Source organism: Vicugna pacos, chromosome 12 (assembly GCF_048564905.1).
Source record: "Vicugna pacos chromosome 12, VicPac4, whole genome shotgun sequence".
Taxonomy (NCBI): Eukaryota; Metazoa; Chordata; class Mammalia; order Artiodactyla; family Camelidae; genus Vicugna; species Vicugna pacos.
This window is the reverse complement of record NC_132998.1, coordinates 6,615,190-6,632,791: the sequence shown is the minus strand read 5'-3', so window position 1 is coordinate 6,632,791 and position 17,602 is coordinate 6,615,190. Positions and strand designations below refer to the sequence as shown.

The following is a 17,602-nucleotide window of genomic DNA, read 5'->3' as shown; positions in this document are numbered from 1 at the left end:
TAAAAATCTAGTTAATGGTTGAGCATCAAACAATATACTCACAAAATATGTTAGTGAAGTTCAGGAGTACTCATATGTGGAAAATTGATACAAAATATGCGAACACTTTACATGTGTTATTTGAACTATCTTGGACACTCATGCCAAAAGTATGTATCAGGTCTTTCTAAAGTGTAAACGTACTAATATATAGGAAAGCATTCCATGTTCTGACTATTTCAGTTAATTGATAGAAGTTACAATTAAAAAAATTTACATTTCAGTTTAATGATTTAACTGTTTAATACATACATAGATATATGTTATATACACTATATATAATATGTAATGCATAAGATATGTATTAGAGAAAGAAAGAGAAAGACACTAGAGGGTAGCAATCAATGGTTTATAATGAATAGAAGTTGAAACATCAGATAAAAATAAACAGAATACGTACATACCATCAAATGACTGGTGATTAGTGTTAATGTTGAATACAAACTAGTGTGCTCAATTATCTTAAATCAAAAGACAAGCAGTAGTCTAATTTTTTATGAAGAAATAACTTTTTCCCTCTTTTCCTACAACGCTGTATATTCCTTCATAAAGACCTTGATGTTTCATCTCAAAACATCTAATGGAACAGTTTCCTTATGTTCTTCCTCATCTTGTCCCAAATCTGGAAGCCTGAAATATCCCACCTGCCATCTTAACACTAAATCTTCAGATGAAAGTTATACAAAAAAAACAATCTAGAACTATTTTTAATATGCTATTCTGATATTTCACAGAGGGCCATATCCATTTATCTTCTTTTTGAAAAATGTAAACCTAGCACCTTTTATGTGTTTTGCTTCTGAAATATTCTTTGAGATAAATTTTAATGACTTTTGGGAAAACAGTAATAGGCACTAATGAATCATGCACAAGATCAACTTTGGTGCATATGTTTTAATTGATATTATGGGACCTGTGTCCCAGGAGAGGTTTGAGGAGATCATCCAGCAGGATGATGGCCAGGTATTTGGGGGAGGTGGAAGCTTAGCATATCCTATGATCCATGTATCATTGTTAACACTGTGGAAGATCAGCTTAAAATATGAAAGGCAAAACAGAGGACTATTAAGGAAAAAGACTGGTTCTACCATCTGTAAAACAATTTTTAAATTACTTAAGTCTTTTGAGATATATCATTCCAACTAAAATTTCCTTAGGAAGTACTTCTTTCATCAGCTGAGCCTAATAACTAGTATACATCTAAAATTAGAAGCAACTCAAGTTCCACCTGTATGTTTCTATATTATATCCAACATATTAGTGTAAAATCCAAGATATATTTTAATATGTACCAAAGTTGTTCTTACTGATGAGTAAATCAGGCACAATTCATTCCACAGTGAATAAGTGCAGTGCTGAGAAATATAACTTCTTTGAAATGGTATCTTGTTGAACATGTTTGGTAAGTGAAAACAAAGATATTTAAATTATTTTTTGTGTAACCATCAAGGATACTTTAAAACCAGAGGCTTAGTTAATAATTGGATTATTAGAGACTTTATCACCATTGTGGAGACAAATATAATTTAAGGAAAAAAATCACAACAAAGACTTTTTTCATTTTAAAGACTTTATCTTCGTGTGTTATCTGTAATTTTAAGCTCTTGATACCTAATTAGGAAATCTTCATTTTAAGCAGTCATTTGATATTAGAGTATACATTTCCAGCATCAGTTTTAATGGCTAAATACAGTTTCATTTTATGGATGTTCCATAATGAAAAAATATCTCTTTGTTCAGCATTTAAAATTCCCCCATCATAAATAATATTTGAATACATAGACACACATATGCATCTTGTCATGATCGTCCTATTATCTTTTGAGGGTACATTTCCACAAAAGGAGTTAGGACTCACAACTTTGCATTCTTAACAGTTTTATACATATTTACATTTTTCTCTAGGGAAATGGTTGTTTGTATCTCATACTTTTATAAGAATGTCTGTTTTAACACAAACAGCACACTAAAAGTGACTACTTAATCCTTCACACATATGATGGAGAATAAAATACCTTCCCCCCCCCCACCCACTTATATACGTGTACAAAAACAGAAAATAACTAGCATGGAGGAGAATGAGCCCAAATTGGAATCCTTGTGCATTGCTTGTGGGAATGTAAAGTAATATGGAAATGTAAAATCGCTATGGATAACAGTATGTTGTTTTCTTACATGATAAACAGTGTTATCGTACAGTCCAGCAATTCTGCTTCTGGAGTATATTACCCCAAGGAATTGAAGTCAGAATCTCAAAGAAGTATCTGCACTCCCATGTTCACTGCAGCCTAATTCCCAGTAGCAAAAATATGGCAACAAATCTAAATGTTTACTTATAAATGAATGGATAAAGAAAATGTGGTATACAATACAATGCAATGGTATTCAGCCGTAAAAAGAGAGGGAAATGTTGACACATGCTGCATTATCAATGAACCTCAGAGACATTATTCTAATTTTAATACCAGGGAGGAGATCTCCTAGACAGCCTTGTACCTACAATTGACAATAGTGTATTGTGAGAAGGTAGATCTTATGTTAAGGGTTTTTATCACGATTTTGCAAAAGGGGCCCCTCTCCTGTTCTCCTCTGGGAGACTCTACAAACAGCTGCACTGAAAGGAAGAGAGAGGAGGCATTAAAACATTTAGAACCCCTACTGTGCATCTCCAGCAGCTCCAAGCTTTATCTGCGCAACCTTGAGGCATAAGCAGCGTTAGGCAGGGGATGTCTGATGCCTGAAGAGCTTTCAGCAAAGCTCATTTTTCTGTTAGATTCTTGCCAGCTGTGCCCTGTGAAGCCACGTCAGAGAACTGAGAATAAGGCTGATAACCAAGAAAAAGCCTGATGAGTTTAAGATAATGATTGGCTGTCAGAAAACATTTCATGGTACCTGGGAGAGGGATGCTCTTATGTCAACTTGGGGGAAATTATATACCTTGCATCTTCTTGCTGGGTTTGATGTTCTAGGTGCTACTATAAAATGCTCCTAATTTTTGGCATGTATGATTTGTATGGAAAGCATAAATTATTTTAGGAGCCATGACCAGGCAAGGAAGAAGTTGGTAGGCAGCATGGTGTATAGAAAGTTAACTGAATTGGGATGTAGATCTACATTTGCACTGATTCACTGAGTCCCCTGGGAGAAGTCCCTCCCCTTTCTGGGTTTCACTTTCTTTATCTCACAAGTGAGAAAGTTGGACTATATCAAGAGTAGAAATAAATCTCATCTCATTGATGGCTCTTATGATGTTGGCACTGTTGTTGAGAAGGATTCTGAGGTCATAGCTTCATTCTTCAGGAAATAATTATGCAAACTATTTGCAACTATTTGCCATAGCCATAGGGAAGGGAGGGTCGCATCATGTCTCTTTTGTTATCCCTGAAAGAGAATATATCTATAATCCCCTCTAAATGGAAAATTCTGTTATTCTAAACACTTACAGTTACTTTGATCCTTGAGACTAGAAAATTATTTTTTTAACATTTTTTATTGATTTATAATCATTTTACAATGTTGTGTCAAATTCCAGTGTTCAGCACAATTTTTCAGTCATTCATGGACATATACACACTCATTGTCACATTTTTTTCTCTGTGATTTATCATAACATTTTGTGTATATTTCCCTGTGGTATACAGTGTAATCTTGTTTATCTATTCTACTATTTTGAAATCCTAGTCTATCCCTTCCCACCCTCTACCCCCCTGGTAACCACAAGTCTGTATTCTCTGTCCATGAGTCTTTAGATTCCACATATGAGCGATCTCATATGGTATTTTTCTTTCTCTTTCTGGCTTACTTCACTTAGAATGACATTCTCTAGGAGCATCCATGTTGCTGCAAATGGCATTATGTTGTCGGTTTTTATGGTTGAGTAGTATTCCATTGTATAAATATACCACATCTTCTTTATCCAGTCACCTATTGATGGACATTTAGGCTGTTTCCATGTTTCGGCTATTGTAAATAGTGCTGCTATGAACATTGGAGTGCAGGTGTCATCCTGAAGTAGATTTCCTAGAAAATTATTTTTAACTCCTCTCAATCATTTAAAAATGATACCCCCACACCAATGTTCTACAAAAATAAAGCATTACAGAATCTGTTTTTAAGTGTCAAAAGTCAAAACTTATATAAAGCATCGAGCCTAGTTTTTCATTTTACTAGGATTTTTAGTTCCTTCCACTGTGCTCTGGTAAGTGAACTCTGCCACACATTAATAAACTAGAATTTGTGGAATCACGCACACACAAACTTTAAATGGTTTATGTAAAGTTTATGCACCTAATGAGATATTAACAAGTCTTGGGAATGTTTTGGAGCCACAGCTCTTCAAATTTTGTATTTTTTTTCTGTAACTACTTTCATAATGAAAATATATATTCAGATCATTCATTGTCATGAATATTTGCTAATAATACTACATCCTAAAAATGTCAAGAATGTATTTTATATAATTGCACATAGTACCATAATTGTACTAGTATCATACAATTATACAATATTACTGTTTTGTCAGCATTTAGAATGTTATAACCTTATAATATTTTTGTTTACCTAAACCTTTTAAATGATACTAGAATTTCAAAGTTTTTTTTAGTGTTAACTTCTATTTTCATCTTACTGTTTTCTTAATTTTTTATTAATTTCATATCATCTTTATTTTCTTCAGGTTTTTCACATATTGAATTTTTTGTTTTTAATTTTCAGGGTACTGATTTTCATATTTAATCTAACATTTTCATTCTTCCTATTTAAATAGCATGAGCTACTTAGAGTGATTGTTTGAAAACAACCAAGATACATGAGTTGCCTTTGAATTTTCCTTATTTACTTGAGTACCAATAAAATTGTGCTGTCTGATCCTTATGTGCATGTTAAATAGGTGTGTAAATATCCTGCAGTGATTTGCAGTAGTTTCATGGACTGAGATCTTGTGATTACCCACCTCTCTCTATTTAATAGTGAAAGTTTTCTGATAATATGGTATGTCAAAAAAAGTCACTGCATGTAGTGTAAAAGCAGTCATTCCTAATAATTAGTAATTAATAATTTCTTAATAACCACTTATAATTAATAATTAGTAGCGATTCCTGTTTATTGTTTAATAGGAAGTGTGTAACCTGGACAGATATAGAGAAATAGAACTGATGAAGCATAAATGGAGGAAAGTGACCTGGACAGCTTGAAGTACCCCATCCTCCCAGTAGAAGATAATTGCTTATCAGTTTTTCCCTTTACAGATTCTGAATATCTGACTCAAGTAGAATAAGGAAGTAAGAGTAGGGGGGGGACAGAACCCTTTGATAGAAATAGTCATAAAGCATGGTTTTCTAAGCCTTGAAGTTAGGTTCCATACCATTCATTACCAGTGGGTTGCCATGAATTTTATTTTGGACCATTTATTTTCATTTAGGATTTGAGTAGGCTATCCAGAGCTTTCTAGTTATCTTTTCAAAGAAAAGTGACACCGCACAATCTCCCCATGTTTGACATGTGTGAAATAGATGAAACATGGACCTGGGAAAATTACAGGGGAAAAAAAAGGTAATGAATACAGAGAAATACTTTTATTAGAGGTAGAAAAATGAAATTAAAAAGGAGCTATAAAATGACAAAGTGAAATGTTTGACCACCCTATTTAATTTGAATTCTACCCTCCTTTCCCTAAAGTATTTCAGTTTTGTTCATAGCATTTTCACTTAACGAAAATCCTAGATAATTTACTTTTCTATTATGTTGGCTGTTTAATGTGTGTGTTCTCTAACTAGAAGTAAGATCTAGGATAGCAAGAGTTTTGTGTGCTTTATTTTTATTCCCTTCTGTATACCTACCACCTAGAACAATGATTTGTATTTATATGTGGTTCATCTGTGGTTTTAGCTACAGATTACATGATGATGAGTGCCTTGATAATAGCATTTTTTTGGTAAAATCCCGAAGGGCCTGTTTTACCTGCTGGTTCCTTAAGGTGTAAATGAAGGGACTGAGCATGGGAGCAACAGAGGTATTGAGTACCGCTACCCCTTTCCTGAAAGCCACACCATCTTTTGCAGATGTTTTTACATACATGAAAATGCAACTCCCATAAGAATGGAAACCACAATCATATGGGAGGAACAAGTAGAAAATGCCTTTTTCCTTTGCTGGGCAGAGGGGATCTCCAGAATTGTTCTAAGAATGAGTGTGTATGAGAGAATCACCAAGGCCAGAGTTACCATGAGTGTGAATACTGCTAAGAAAAATGCCAGAAGCTCTAGAAACTTTGTGTCTGTGCAGGCGATCAGCAGCATAGGAGAAGAGTCACAGATGAAGTGGTCAATGATGTTGGAGTCACAGAAATCTAGTTGGAGGCCCATTATCACTGGGGGAAAGATAATGAGGAAACCAGCCAGCCAGGAGCTGATTACAAGCTGGTTGCAGACTTTGTTACTCATGATAGTTGTGCAATGCAGAGGTTTGCAGATGGCCACGTAGCAATCATAAGACATCACAGCCAGAAGAAAAAACTCTGTCGAGCCGAGAAGGATTAAAAAAAATATTTGTGTCACGCAAGCATTATAGGAAATGCTTGTGTCTCCTGTAGCGATGCTGATCAGAAACCTAGGAATACAGACTGTTGTGAATGAAATTTCTAAGAAGGAGAAATTGCTGAGGAAGAAATACATGGGAGTCTTCAAACAGACGTTTGACAGTGTTAACATGATGATGGTCATGTTTCCACTTACACTCAGTAAGTAGGTGAACAACATAAAGAAGAATATCACAGCTTGTAATTCTGGGTCATCTGTAAGTCCCAGAAGAATGAATTCTCTAATGGATGTTTTATTTGGCATGACTAAATTCTGGATTCTGCAGGTCTGTAGGTAAAAATAAGAGTGGGTATCAACTCCCGGTGTGATCTCAAATACATTTGTAGTGCTCTTATTCTACACAAAGAACAATAAAGCATACAGTAATGTGAAGTGACAAAGTACTTATCCGTCAGAATTGCAAACTCATATTGGAATTTATTTAATGTGGAAAAATTAATGTTTTATTACTTCAAAAACTCAAGAGTTTAATCTCAGCTTTGATAATTCTCTGCTGTGTATTTTTGATTACTTACTTAACATACATAAAGTTGTTTTTTTACAGTCATAAAAGTAGGTAATAATGATAAATACTTAGTTTACTTCATTGGGAAGATTAATACATATCGAATAAATAGTATTTTTGAAGACTTAATGCCCATAAAATTCTGTATGCTAATTTTGCTGTTGGAAAACTTACTTTTGAATCAGGATGCGGTCTTTTTGTAGGTTTTGGTTTCTACTCATAGTAAAAATTTGAACAGAAAATACCATATTTATAGACAGTTCATTGAAATTAATTCCCTTTTGCTTTATCCCAACTTGACTCTACTCACTCCTCTGACTAAAGGTGGCATAAGTACAATGCCAACCCTTATCAATAAATAAAGTCATAGGATAAAAATTCCAGTTGGATTCCTTAAATATAATCAATCATGTCAACAATGAAAGATCATACTACTTTCTTTAAGATTAATTATTTCAGGAAGTTATTGCATAACAGCCTTTATCAAGCTCTGCTTTCAAAAATAATAATAATCTGGTAACTTCATTGTTTATCAGACTAGTTTTTGAGGATGTGATAGAGAAAGTATATTGGAAGAAAGATAATAGCAGCAATAATAGCAATAATTAATCATATAAAAATATAATGCATTTTTATTATTATTATTGTTATTATTATTATCCATATTATTAATATTATAGTAAAGATCTAAATAGCCTTTTACCCTGTGACTAAAAATGCCTTTGGTAGGTCCTATTAAGAGGCTCATTTTGCAGATGAGGAAATTGTGCAGAAGGGTTACCTGAGGTCACATAAGAGGTATATACAGATAGGTTAGCTTCCATGTCTGTCTTCTACTGCACCATTCCTCATGTTTTCACACTGGTTCTTATTCAATTTCTTTAATGAATTAAAGAACAAATTAATGACGAAATAATGTGTATGCAGCCCAGATTTGAATTGGCTTCAAAACCCAGAGATTTCTTTAGCTGGATGTATTTAGCTCTGCATTCATATATCAATTATTCTGAAACAGTCAGTCCTGAAAGATAAAGATATGAATATCCATGTGTGTCAACAATGGGAACTTTTGCTAAGGAGAATTTTGGGATCCCAGTGAGGTAGATGCTCAATATCTTGAAAGGTATTTATCTGTGTAGTGATATGCTGCTACTAGTACTAAAAAGAGAGAAACCAGATTGGTTGTAATTGGATGAACTATGAGGGTAGTCTGATTTAATAACAGACTCAAAGTGTGTGTTAATAGGAATGTGCAGATGACAAAAGTGTGGGTTAATGGATCCTGTGGCTGGTGTAATTATATTTGGTCACACACGTTTAGATTTGGCTAAAAATATGCTACCTGGCTCCCTCCTGAGGCAGAATGCAGCTTATGATACATTTATAAGCTCGGCTGTGACAAATATAGGATGCTATAGGCAGAGAAAATAATGCAAGAATTGACAAAATGCCCTCATGCTACGATTCAAAGAGAGCAATTGTTAGAGTTGCATGATTTAGAAAGATAATTAAAGATGTGGATAAAGAAGAAACATACATTTATGAGAGTCCTTGATGGATCTGAGGCATAGCTTAAACATAAATATTTTTCTAATTATCTATAATAAGAGCAACATAATTTCTTAGGAAAGGCTTCTCTCATTTTTACACATTTTATAAAACTAATTCACATTTCTGCATTCACTATTTAAAATGTAAAGATTTTATTCAGATTTTCTTTATCATAAACCATCCTTTTCTCAGTCAAATACTTAATCTTTGAGGTTGAGAAAAATCCAGTGAGCAAACTTGCAAAAATATTTTGTTTTGGATTTTAAATGTCATGTATTTCATGACTTTTCTCATACTGCTCAGTGATACAGATTTTCCAAAAAGGTTTTCTCCAAAAGAAACAGACACATTTTATATATTTTTGAGTATAATGTTAACAGAAGAGTTTTCTTTTGATGGAAACATGAAAGAAACCTCTCTGGAGACAGGAAAACTAGTACATCTACAATGCAATTAATTTTAGTGACACTTTTTAATTGAGTTCCCTTGGGAGCCATTAAGTATTGGAGGGATTTAGAATTCTACCTATAATATTGAACTTTCCATGGAACAAAGGGAAAAACGGATGGAAACATTATCTCTTCCTTATTTTTCAAATTATTTTTCTGATTATTATTTTAAATGAAGAAAGACAATCATTGGCTTTCTTGCAAATTTCAATGAGAAAACATGCATATGAGGTCAAAATTTAATTAGGACTCAGAAGAAATCGTAATCTAGGTGGTTCTATAGTACAAACAACGAAGAAGTATTTTGTTGAGCACAACTGACTTTCTCTTTAGGGAAGGCCATGCGTTTTTAGTTGAGAAATTTAACAAAGTATTACAGATTTCTTAAAATAAATATTGCATACTTGAATTTAGAATAGATTAACTATATGATCCAAGATTGGGTATGCTATACTTTAATTATAGTTAGGTCATTAGCATAGTGGATTCCAGGCTTCAATTAATAGTGTCATGGGGATGCCAGACTACGTGGTCTGTACTCTACAGTGAAACTCAAAGCTAAAAATAATAGCTGTTACTTTGCATAATAGGGAGGATTTGTAGGCTAGAAGTAATGCTTTTGGTAAATAGTGCTCTATTATGAGGCAATGGTAAAGACAATATAAAACCTAATAGTATGAGTTTCTCTGAAGGAGTTATCTTACTCTTACACCAGTATCAACCAGGAAATCTCTAATCTTTGAAGAGTGGATATACTCAGTGATATTTGACTGAATTTAAATTTTTTCTTTTTCCTCTCCTCTCCTCTCCTTTCCACATTAAAGAAAGGGTACAGAACTGAATCTCTGAAAAAAAAAAGCTCTTGGAAAGAATATTTTTGTCCATTATTTTAAAGTCACTTTTTCACAAATGAGTCATAAAAGAAAAGGAAGAAAACAGGGGAAAAGCTCCTTGGCATTGGTCTTGGCAACACTTTTTTGGCAGAGCAAGAAAAACAGAAATAAACAAGTGAGACGATATCAAACTAAAATGCTTCTGCACAGCAAAATAACCAGTCAACGAAATGAAGGCAACCTACAGAATGGGAGAAGATATTTGCAAACCTTATACCTGATAAGGGGTCAATATCCAAAATATATGAAAAACTTACACAACTGAATACCAAAAAACAAACAAATCCAAATTAAAAATGGGCAGAAGATCTTAATAGACATTTTTCCAAAGAACACATACACATGGCCAACAGGTACATGAAAAAGTGCTCAGTATCACTAATCAATAGGGAATGCAAATCAAAACCACAATGAGATGTCACCTCATACTTTGTTAGGATGGCTATTATCAACAAGATAAGAAATAACCATTATTGGAGAGGATGTAGAGAATAGAGAACTCTTGTGCACTGTTGGTAGGAATGTAAATTGATGCAACCTCTATGGAAAACCGTATGGAAAGTCTTCAAAAGCTAAAAATAGAACTACCATACCATCCAGCAATTCCATTTCTAGATATTTATCTGAAGAAAATAAAAACACTAACTTGAAAAGATACCTGCACTCCTGTGTTTATTGCAGCATTATTTACATTTAGCCAAGCATTGTAACAACCTAGGTGTACATTGATGGATGAGTGGATAAGGAATCAACCGACATGACTTTGAATAAGAGGGAGGTGCACAATCCATTTTGTGAGGTTATCCATGGCTAGTAGAATGTTTCTTGCATTTAGGAAGATGGGATTAGGCACCAGATTTTAAAGAGCCTTTATTTTACAACAATTTTAGTTTTAAAAGACTCACAAAAATAGTACAGAATTTCTTCATATATTTTACTCATCTTCCTCTAAGTACAGCATCTTATTTAACCATAGAATATTATCAAAACTAAGAAATTAATTTTGGTATGATATTAATAATTAAATTACAGACTTAACTTGGATTTTGTCAGTTTTTCGATCAATACCCTTTATCTGTTGAGGATCAGATCCTTAATCCTTCATTGTATTAGAGATCATGTTCCTCAGCTTTTCCCAACCTGTGAAAGTTCCTAATTCTTCCCTTGTTTTTCATGACATTAATGTATTTGAAGAGTATTGATCAAGTATTTTGTAGAATGCATCCCAATTTTGTTTGTCAGATATATGATATCTGTAAATCTTATTACTGATATTAACTTTGTTAAACTTGGTTAATGGATATCTCCTAGATCTCCATCCTAAAGATTTCCCTCTGAAATTCTTAAGTGTTTTGGGTGAGATACTTTGATTTTTGTTGGTGTGGTTCTAAGTTGTGGCAGGAGGAGAGCATTCTATGATCCTATGATTAAGTCTTAGTTTTTTAGTGGGCTTGTGTTTCTGGGCCTTCATAAATGTTTCTGGTAAAATCTTTTCCATTGGTATAGACCTCTGTGTGAAGAATATTCTGAGGTTGTTTCAGAACGGTTACTCTTTCCCTTTCTTGCCTGAACCAGGATGAGACTTTTCTCAGATCTTCACCTTAAGAACCTGGTGGGGATCCCCTTTCTATGATAATCCTTAGGTAATTCTTCCTTTCATGCAGTAAGTGCTCAGTTCCAGTAATTTTTCACAATTACTATTGTAGTGTTCCTACCCACTTAAGGTTTTAGTAACATGTTCTGAGCAAGTAGATCTCAACTGTGATTCTGGATTTCCTGTTTCTCCAGATTTCAGGGTGCGATTTACCCAGCAACTTTACTTCTCTGATGGAGCCAAATGAAGTTATTAATACTGAGTTTTTCACCTTTTTCTTTTCATAAAGCAGAGGTTACACTTTTCAAGCTCTTTACATGTTGGAGCTGAAACAGGAAGTCAATAGAGTTTTCTGTGAAGGTGCTTACATTGTTGGTAAATAAAATCAGTTTTATGTTTTCCTTTCCAATATGAATGCTTTTATATTTTTTTATTTTTTACTTTATTACATAAATTAGAATCTACAGTACAATGTTAAGTAGAAGTAGTAAGAGTGAACATCCTGACTTATTGTTTTTCTTAGGTTGAGATGCTTGAGGTTTTCACAGTGAAGTAAGATGTTAGCTATAGTTTCTTTTTCTCTTTCACTATATTTTATATGTCCTTTGCTATTTCCCATTTATTAGATCTACTTGCTGAGAGTTTTGTCAGATAGGCATGTTAAACATTTTCAGTTGTTTTCCTGCAACTGTTGAGATGAACTCTAGTTGACTAAAATGAATTAAACTCTTACACATTATTAGACTTATTTGCCATTTGCTTTTAAGTATTTCAACTATATTCATGAGTAAGATTAGCCACTATTTTTTCCTAATAATGTCTATTTTCTGGTTTTGCTCTCAGGATAATTCTGTCCTCGAAGGATAAGTGGGAAACCATTCCTTATTCTAATATATTCTGGGAGAATTTGTGAGCAATTACAGTATTACTTCCTTTAATATTTTGTAGCATTTACCAGTGAATGTGGAGTTTTCTTTGTAGAATGTTTCTTAATTGTAAGTTCAATTTCTGCAATATGTATAGGCCAATTATACCTATTGTTTTTCTTGAGTGAGCTTTTATTATGTCTTTCAAGAAATTTTCCCATTTCATTTACATTTTTTAATTAATAGGCCTAAAATTGTTCAAAATCTCCATGTTATCCATTCAATAAGTATAAAATATCAGTGATACAAAGTTACTCTTCATTGATATTGGTAATTTGTATCTTTGTATTTTTCCTCATCTAGAAATTTATCAGTTTTAATGATATTCTCAAAGAACTCGGTTTTGTTTTTACTGATATTTTCTTATTTACTTTTCTGTTTCCTGTTTCATTGATTTCCACACTGATCCTTATTATTCCCTTTCATCTGGTTACTCTGAGTTAGATTTAGTCTCTTATTTTTCTAGTTTGTAGAGGTGGAAGGTGAGGCCATTGATTGAGACTTTCCTTCTTTTCCAGTATAATTTTAGAATCTTAAATTCAAATTAAGAATCTTAAAAAGTAAATAATGCTTTAGCTGCATTCTAAAAATTTTGATATGTTATAATTTCATGTTCAGTTTGTTTAAACTGTATTTTAATTTTTCTTTGGTTTCCTTTAGCCCATAGATTACATAGTAACATATTATTTTTTTTCAAATATTAGTGAATTTTCCACATAGTTTTCCATATTGACTTCTAATTGCACAGTGTTCAGTAAACATTCAGTGTATGGCTTGAATCTTGTAAATTTCTTGAGACCTTTTGTATCCCAGAGTATGGTCTATTAGATAATGTTTTGTGTGATATTGGAAAGATTGAGTATTCTTTTAATATTGAGCGGAATATTCTAAAAATATAAATTAGGTCCATTTGATAAGGTTGTTCAAGTCTTCCATATATTTACAATTTTTAAAAAACTTTTTCTACCAGTTATTGAGTGTATTGAAACTTATGACTATAATTGTGCATTTGAATGGTGGTGTCAAATTCAAATCTATTTGTCAAATTGTGATTGATTGGCAACCATAGGTTGATTATGGACATGAGTGAGGTAAAAATCAATGAAATCATTCTGTGAAAATCCTTTGGGCACACAGAATTTGCTATGAAGTTTATTGTATGTTTTACTATTTGTAAATTATATTAGTAAAATTTATAATATGTCTGTGAATTTTTTTATGAGAATTGGTTGTTAAACAGTCACCAGCACACTGTTTCTCTACTCATATGCACTGAAGGATCTGGACATTCTTGAGCATCACATTGCCTGAGTCATACCTACATCAACAAGTGCAAAGCAAGTATTTATGTTTATGTAGAATCTCCAAAGCAACAACTGAAAAATAAAAAGTCTTGTAAAGCAAAGAGATAAACAAAAACATAATACTGGAATAGCTAGAAAATTCACACCTATGATGCCTAAGAAAAGAGTCCAGTATACATCCAGTTCTAACTGAAGTTATTATCAAATTGAGCAAAACACTTTTTACAAGAAGATGTAGTAAATGTTTTTGCTGAGATATGAAAATGTAAATATATGAATGATTTAGACATTCATACTCAGAATTTGTTAATTTTCACCTATTTTTGATTATGTGTGTAATCCTGTTTCTCTTAACACTTGTTAGAAGAACTCTTTTTGTTTCTTAATGGTAAGGAAAAAGACCTAAGCTTTGAGAATCCATTAAGGGAAAGTGTTCTAATTGAAATTAAATTATTTCATGTGTTCATGCATCCCTTGTAGAACAGTGTAATAAAGAAGCAAATGGATAAATACTAAACAAAGATTTATTCTTATAAGCATACAACTAGAATTAAGAACTTCTTATAGAAAAGATTTATGTCAAAGTTGGGCAATGCAAACATTCTTAAATCTACATCGTCCAATGTCCATAAAAATTCTGAAATATACGTGTGTGTGTGTATATATATATATTTTTTTAAAAGAATGAAATCATACAAATGCTGGAAAACACTTTAGTATATCATCAGTGTATCAGAAATTTTGAAAATTGCCTGGGAGAGAAAAAGCATATGGTTTTAATTGCCAAAAAAAATCAGAGGAAACTGAATCTTAAGAAAGAAAAGGCATGCCAGGTTCTTTCCATAGGAGCCTGAGATGAGCTCCAGACTCATCACGGGCAAATTAAAAGAAAATAATGGGCCATGGAGCAGTCACCCCTATAGTTCATTAGAGGTGCTTCATGGTGAGGGTATCAGGGTTTTACTGAAATGTCAACACTACACTTGTAGTAACTTTGGAATTTTGTCCAAAAAAACACTAAGTATGTTATAATATTGAAGCATGGACTTCACAATGAGTATAATCCCTATGCCCCAAATAGCATAGATCAACATTTATAATGTAAGATACAAGGATAAATAGAAGCACACTAGACGTAGGAAGCTTTACCTCACAGAAAGGTTTATTTCAATCTTATGTACTGGGAGAAATAATTTTTTTCAAATTGTGTGACAATAACTTTTATTTAGCTCTTGATTGATGCCCAAAGGGAAAGTTCTTCGATGATTATTAGAACTCAGTTCTGGAATTTTTATTAAATGTCATTCTCACTTTGTGACATCAAATCACTCATGCTCAAAAATTTTTCAGGGCATTTAAATATAGAAAAATAGTTGAATCAAATGAGGTGAAAATGGGATACATGGAAAATAAAACCTGAGGGGAGAGGAAGTTGAATATAGTAGTGGATGGAAAAATATAATGATGTTAATAATTGTGTTAGACATAAGGTTCATTTAAAGTTCAGGTCATGAATTTCTTTATGATTAAAATTTATTTGAGAAGCATTTTTTTGGCCAAGTTCTTAAAGGACTGCTTGACCTGCTGGTTCCTCAGGGAATAAATAAAAGGATTTAGCATTGGGGCAACAGAGGTATTGAGCACTGCTATACCCTTGTTCAAAGCCACTCCTTCTTTTGCTGAAGTTTTGACATACATGAAAATGCAACTTCCATAAGAAATGGAGACAACGATCATGTGTGAGGAACATGTAGAAAAGGCCTTTTTCCTTTGCTCAGCAGAGGGAATCCTCAGAATTGTTTTAAGGATGAATACATAGGAAAGGATCACTAATGTTAAGGTTACCATGAGCGTGAATACTGCCAGGAAAAATCCCATGAGCTCTAGGAGTGCTGTGTCTGTGCAGGAGATCAGTAGCATAGGAGAAGAATCACAGGTGAAGTGGTCAATGTTGGAGTCACAGAAATCCAGTTGAAGTCCCATGATCACAGGTGGAAAGATGATGAGAAATCCAGCCAGCCAAGAACTAATGACAAGCTGGTTGCAGATTCTGCTGTTCATTATGGTTGTGTAATGCAGTGGCTTGCAGATAGCCACATACCGATCATAGGACATCGCAGTCAAAAGGAAAAATTCCGTTGAACCAAGGAGTATGAAAAAAAACACCTGGGCCATGCAGGAATTATAGGAAATGGTCATATCCCCTGTTACAATGCTGACCAGAAATCTAGGCATACAAACTGTTGTGAATGAGATTTCTAGGAAAGAGAAATTCCTAAGGAAGAAATACATGGGAGTTTTGAGGTGGGAATCTATCAGAGTGAGGGTGATGATTGTCAAGTTTCCAGTTATACTCAGTATATATGTGAAAAATAGAAATAGAAAAATGAGAATATTTAGCTCTGGGTCATCTGTTAATCCAAGAAGAATGAACTCTTTCACAGACGTGTGATTTTTCATTTCTTATTGCTGACTTCTTCCTGGTCTATAAATGCAAACAAGAAACAATGATTTAGTGAGTGCAGGGTTACTTTTTTTTATCATCTCTGCTGGTTTAAGAAATATATACTATAATGAACCAATAAATTAACCACCAAGTTGTACTGAATTTTGAAAATACATGTAAACCAGGACAAAAAAACCTCTTACATTTGTAGATCACTAGCCATATAATATTGAGTAAGTCACTTGATAGGTCTAATAATCTTATATGAATAAGAAAAATATACTTATCAAATGTGTTTTACTTTCTTTTAAAAGTTATATGTGTAAAAAATTAAGCAGAACTCTATAAAATGTTATAATGTTCAGTGACTACATGTTCTAATGATTTTTCTGAATATGGAACCTTTTAAATTTGTTATTTTCTGTAGTTTTTTCAAGATTTTTAATGTTATTCCTGGCTACATGGATAATTAATAGCTTTCTGAAAGACTCAGAGCCATCAAAATTGATATTTATATTCTCCTAAACAAACTCAGAACTTAAAGTTTTTCTTTTCTGAATTAAATAGTAATCTATTGCTTTTTAAGAAGAGATTCTTACAACCAAAGTTAGTTGATCTAAGTTATGAATTGATTAGAAAATGGAAAAATGAATGAGGTGAGACATGAAAAATACGCTTATCATTACATAAGCCCATGTGGTAGCAAATTGACTTTTCAAACCCAAATATTCTGTTACTTTACTTCAACTGTGTGTCAGTGTGTGGTGCTTTAACTTTGGAGTATTCATAGACTTCACAACTTGTTCCTGCCTTTGATTTTCTTATGCAATAACATACTTACATAGTGTGTAGGTGGAATTTGGCCAAATGATCTTGGTTGCATAGAGTGAGGTGGAACATACTAAAGAATAATCCAGGAGAAAGCTTATTCCTGAAGTTGAGAAGGCCCAGACAGAAAGGTGACATAGTCCCACTAGCTGGTAGAAGGTGTTACATTCAGATGGCAGGCAAAGTATTCAAGAGGTTCTGAAGACTGTGCTGCAGGAAAGGGTTGGTGACATGGTAGCAGAAGCTCTGTGAGTTGTCCCAAGTAGTCCATTCATGTAAAGTCTGAACGTCTGAGACTCAGGTAGTATTGCAAAGTTTTTTTTATTGAGTAACAATGTCTCTGGTACTAACTCGTTGTTTAGGAGTAAAGCTAGAAGCCCTGGAAGTGGGAGAGAATTGCAGCAAAATGGACCACTGTCCTAAGGTTTTAACTGGTTACACAGCAGAACCAGAGAGCACACTTTTCCTGGA

General features: G+C 33.3%; 3 protein-coding genes across 6 annotated transcripts in view; 1 reads left to right on the top strand and 2 right to left on the bottom strand.

Moving 5' to 3' along the window:
• Window positions 1-17,602, top strand: part of LOC140685360 (olfactory receptor 10C1-like) — a 333,851-nt gene that overhangs the window by 131,819 nt on the left and 184,430 nt on the right. The window lies entirely within an intron of this gene.
• On the bottom strand, window positions 5,926-6,878 carry LOC102530787 (olfactory receptor 6C65-like). The gene is given in 2 exon segments (XM_015252108.3): window positions 5,926-6,137; window positions 6,140-6,878. Coding segments are annotated over 2 exon segments (951 nt in total).
• On the bottom strand, window positions 15,391-16,317 carry LOC102532009 (olfactory receptor 6C76-like). Its single transcript, XM_015252107.3, has one exon. The coding sequence runs from the start codon at window positions 16,315-16,317 to the stop codon at window positions 15,391-15,393; it is 927 nt and encodes a 308-aa protein (XP_015107593.2).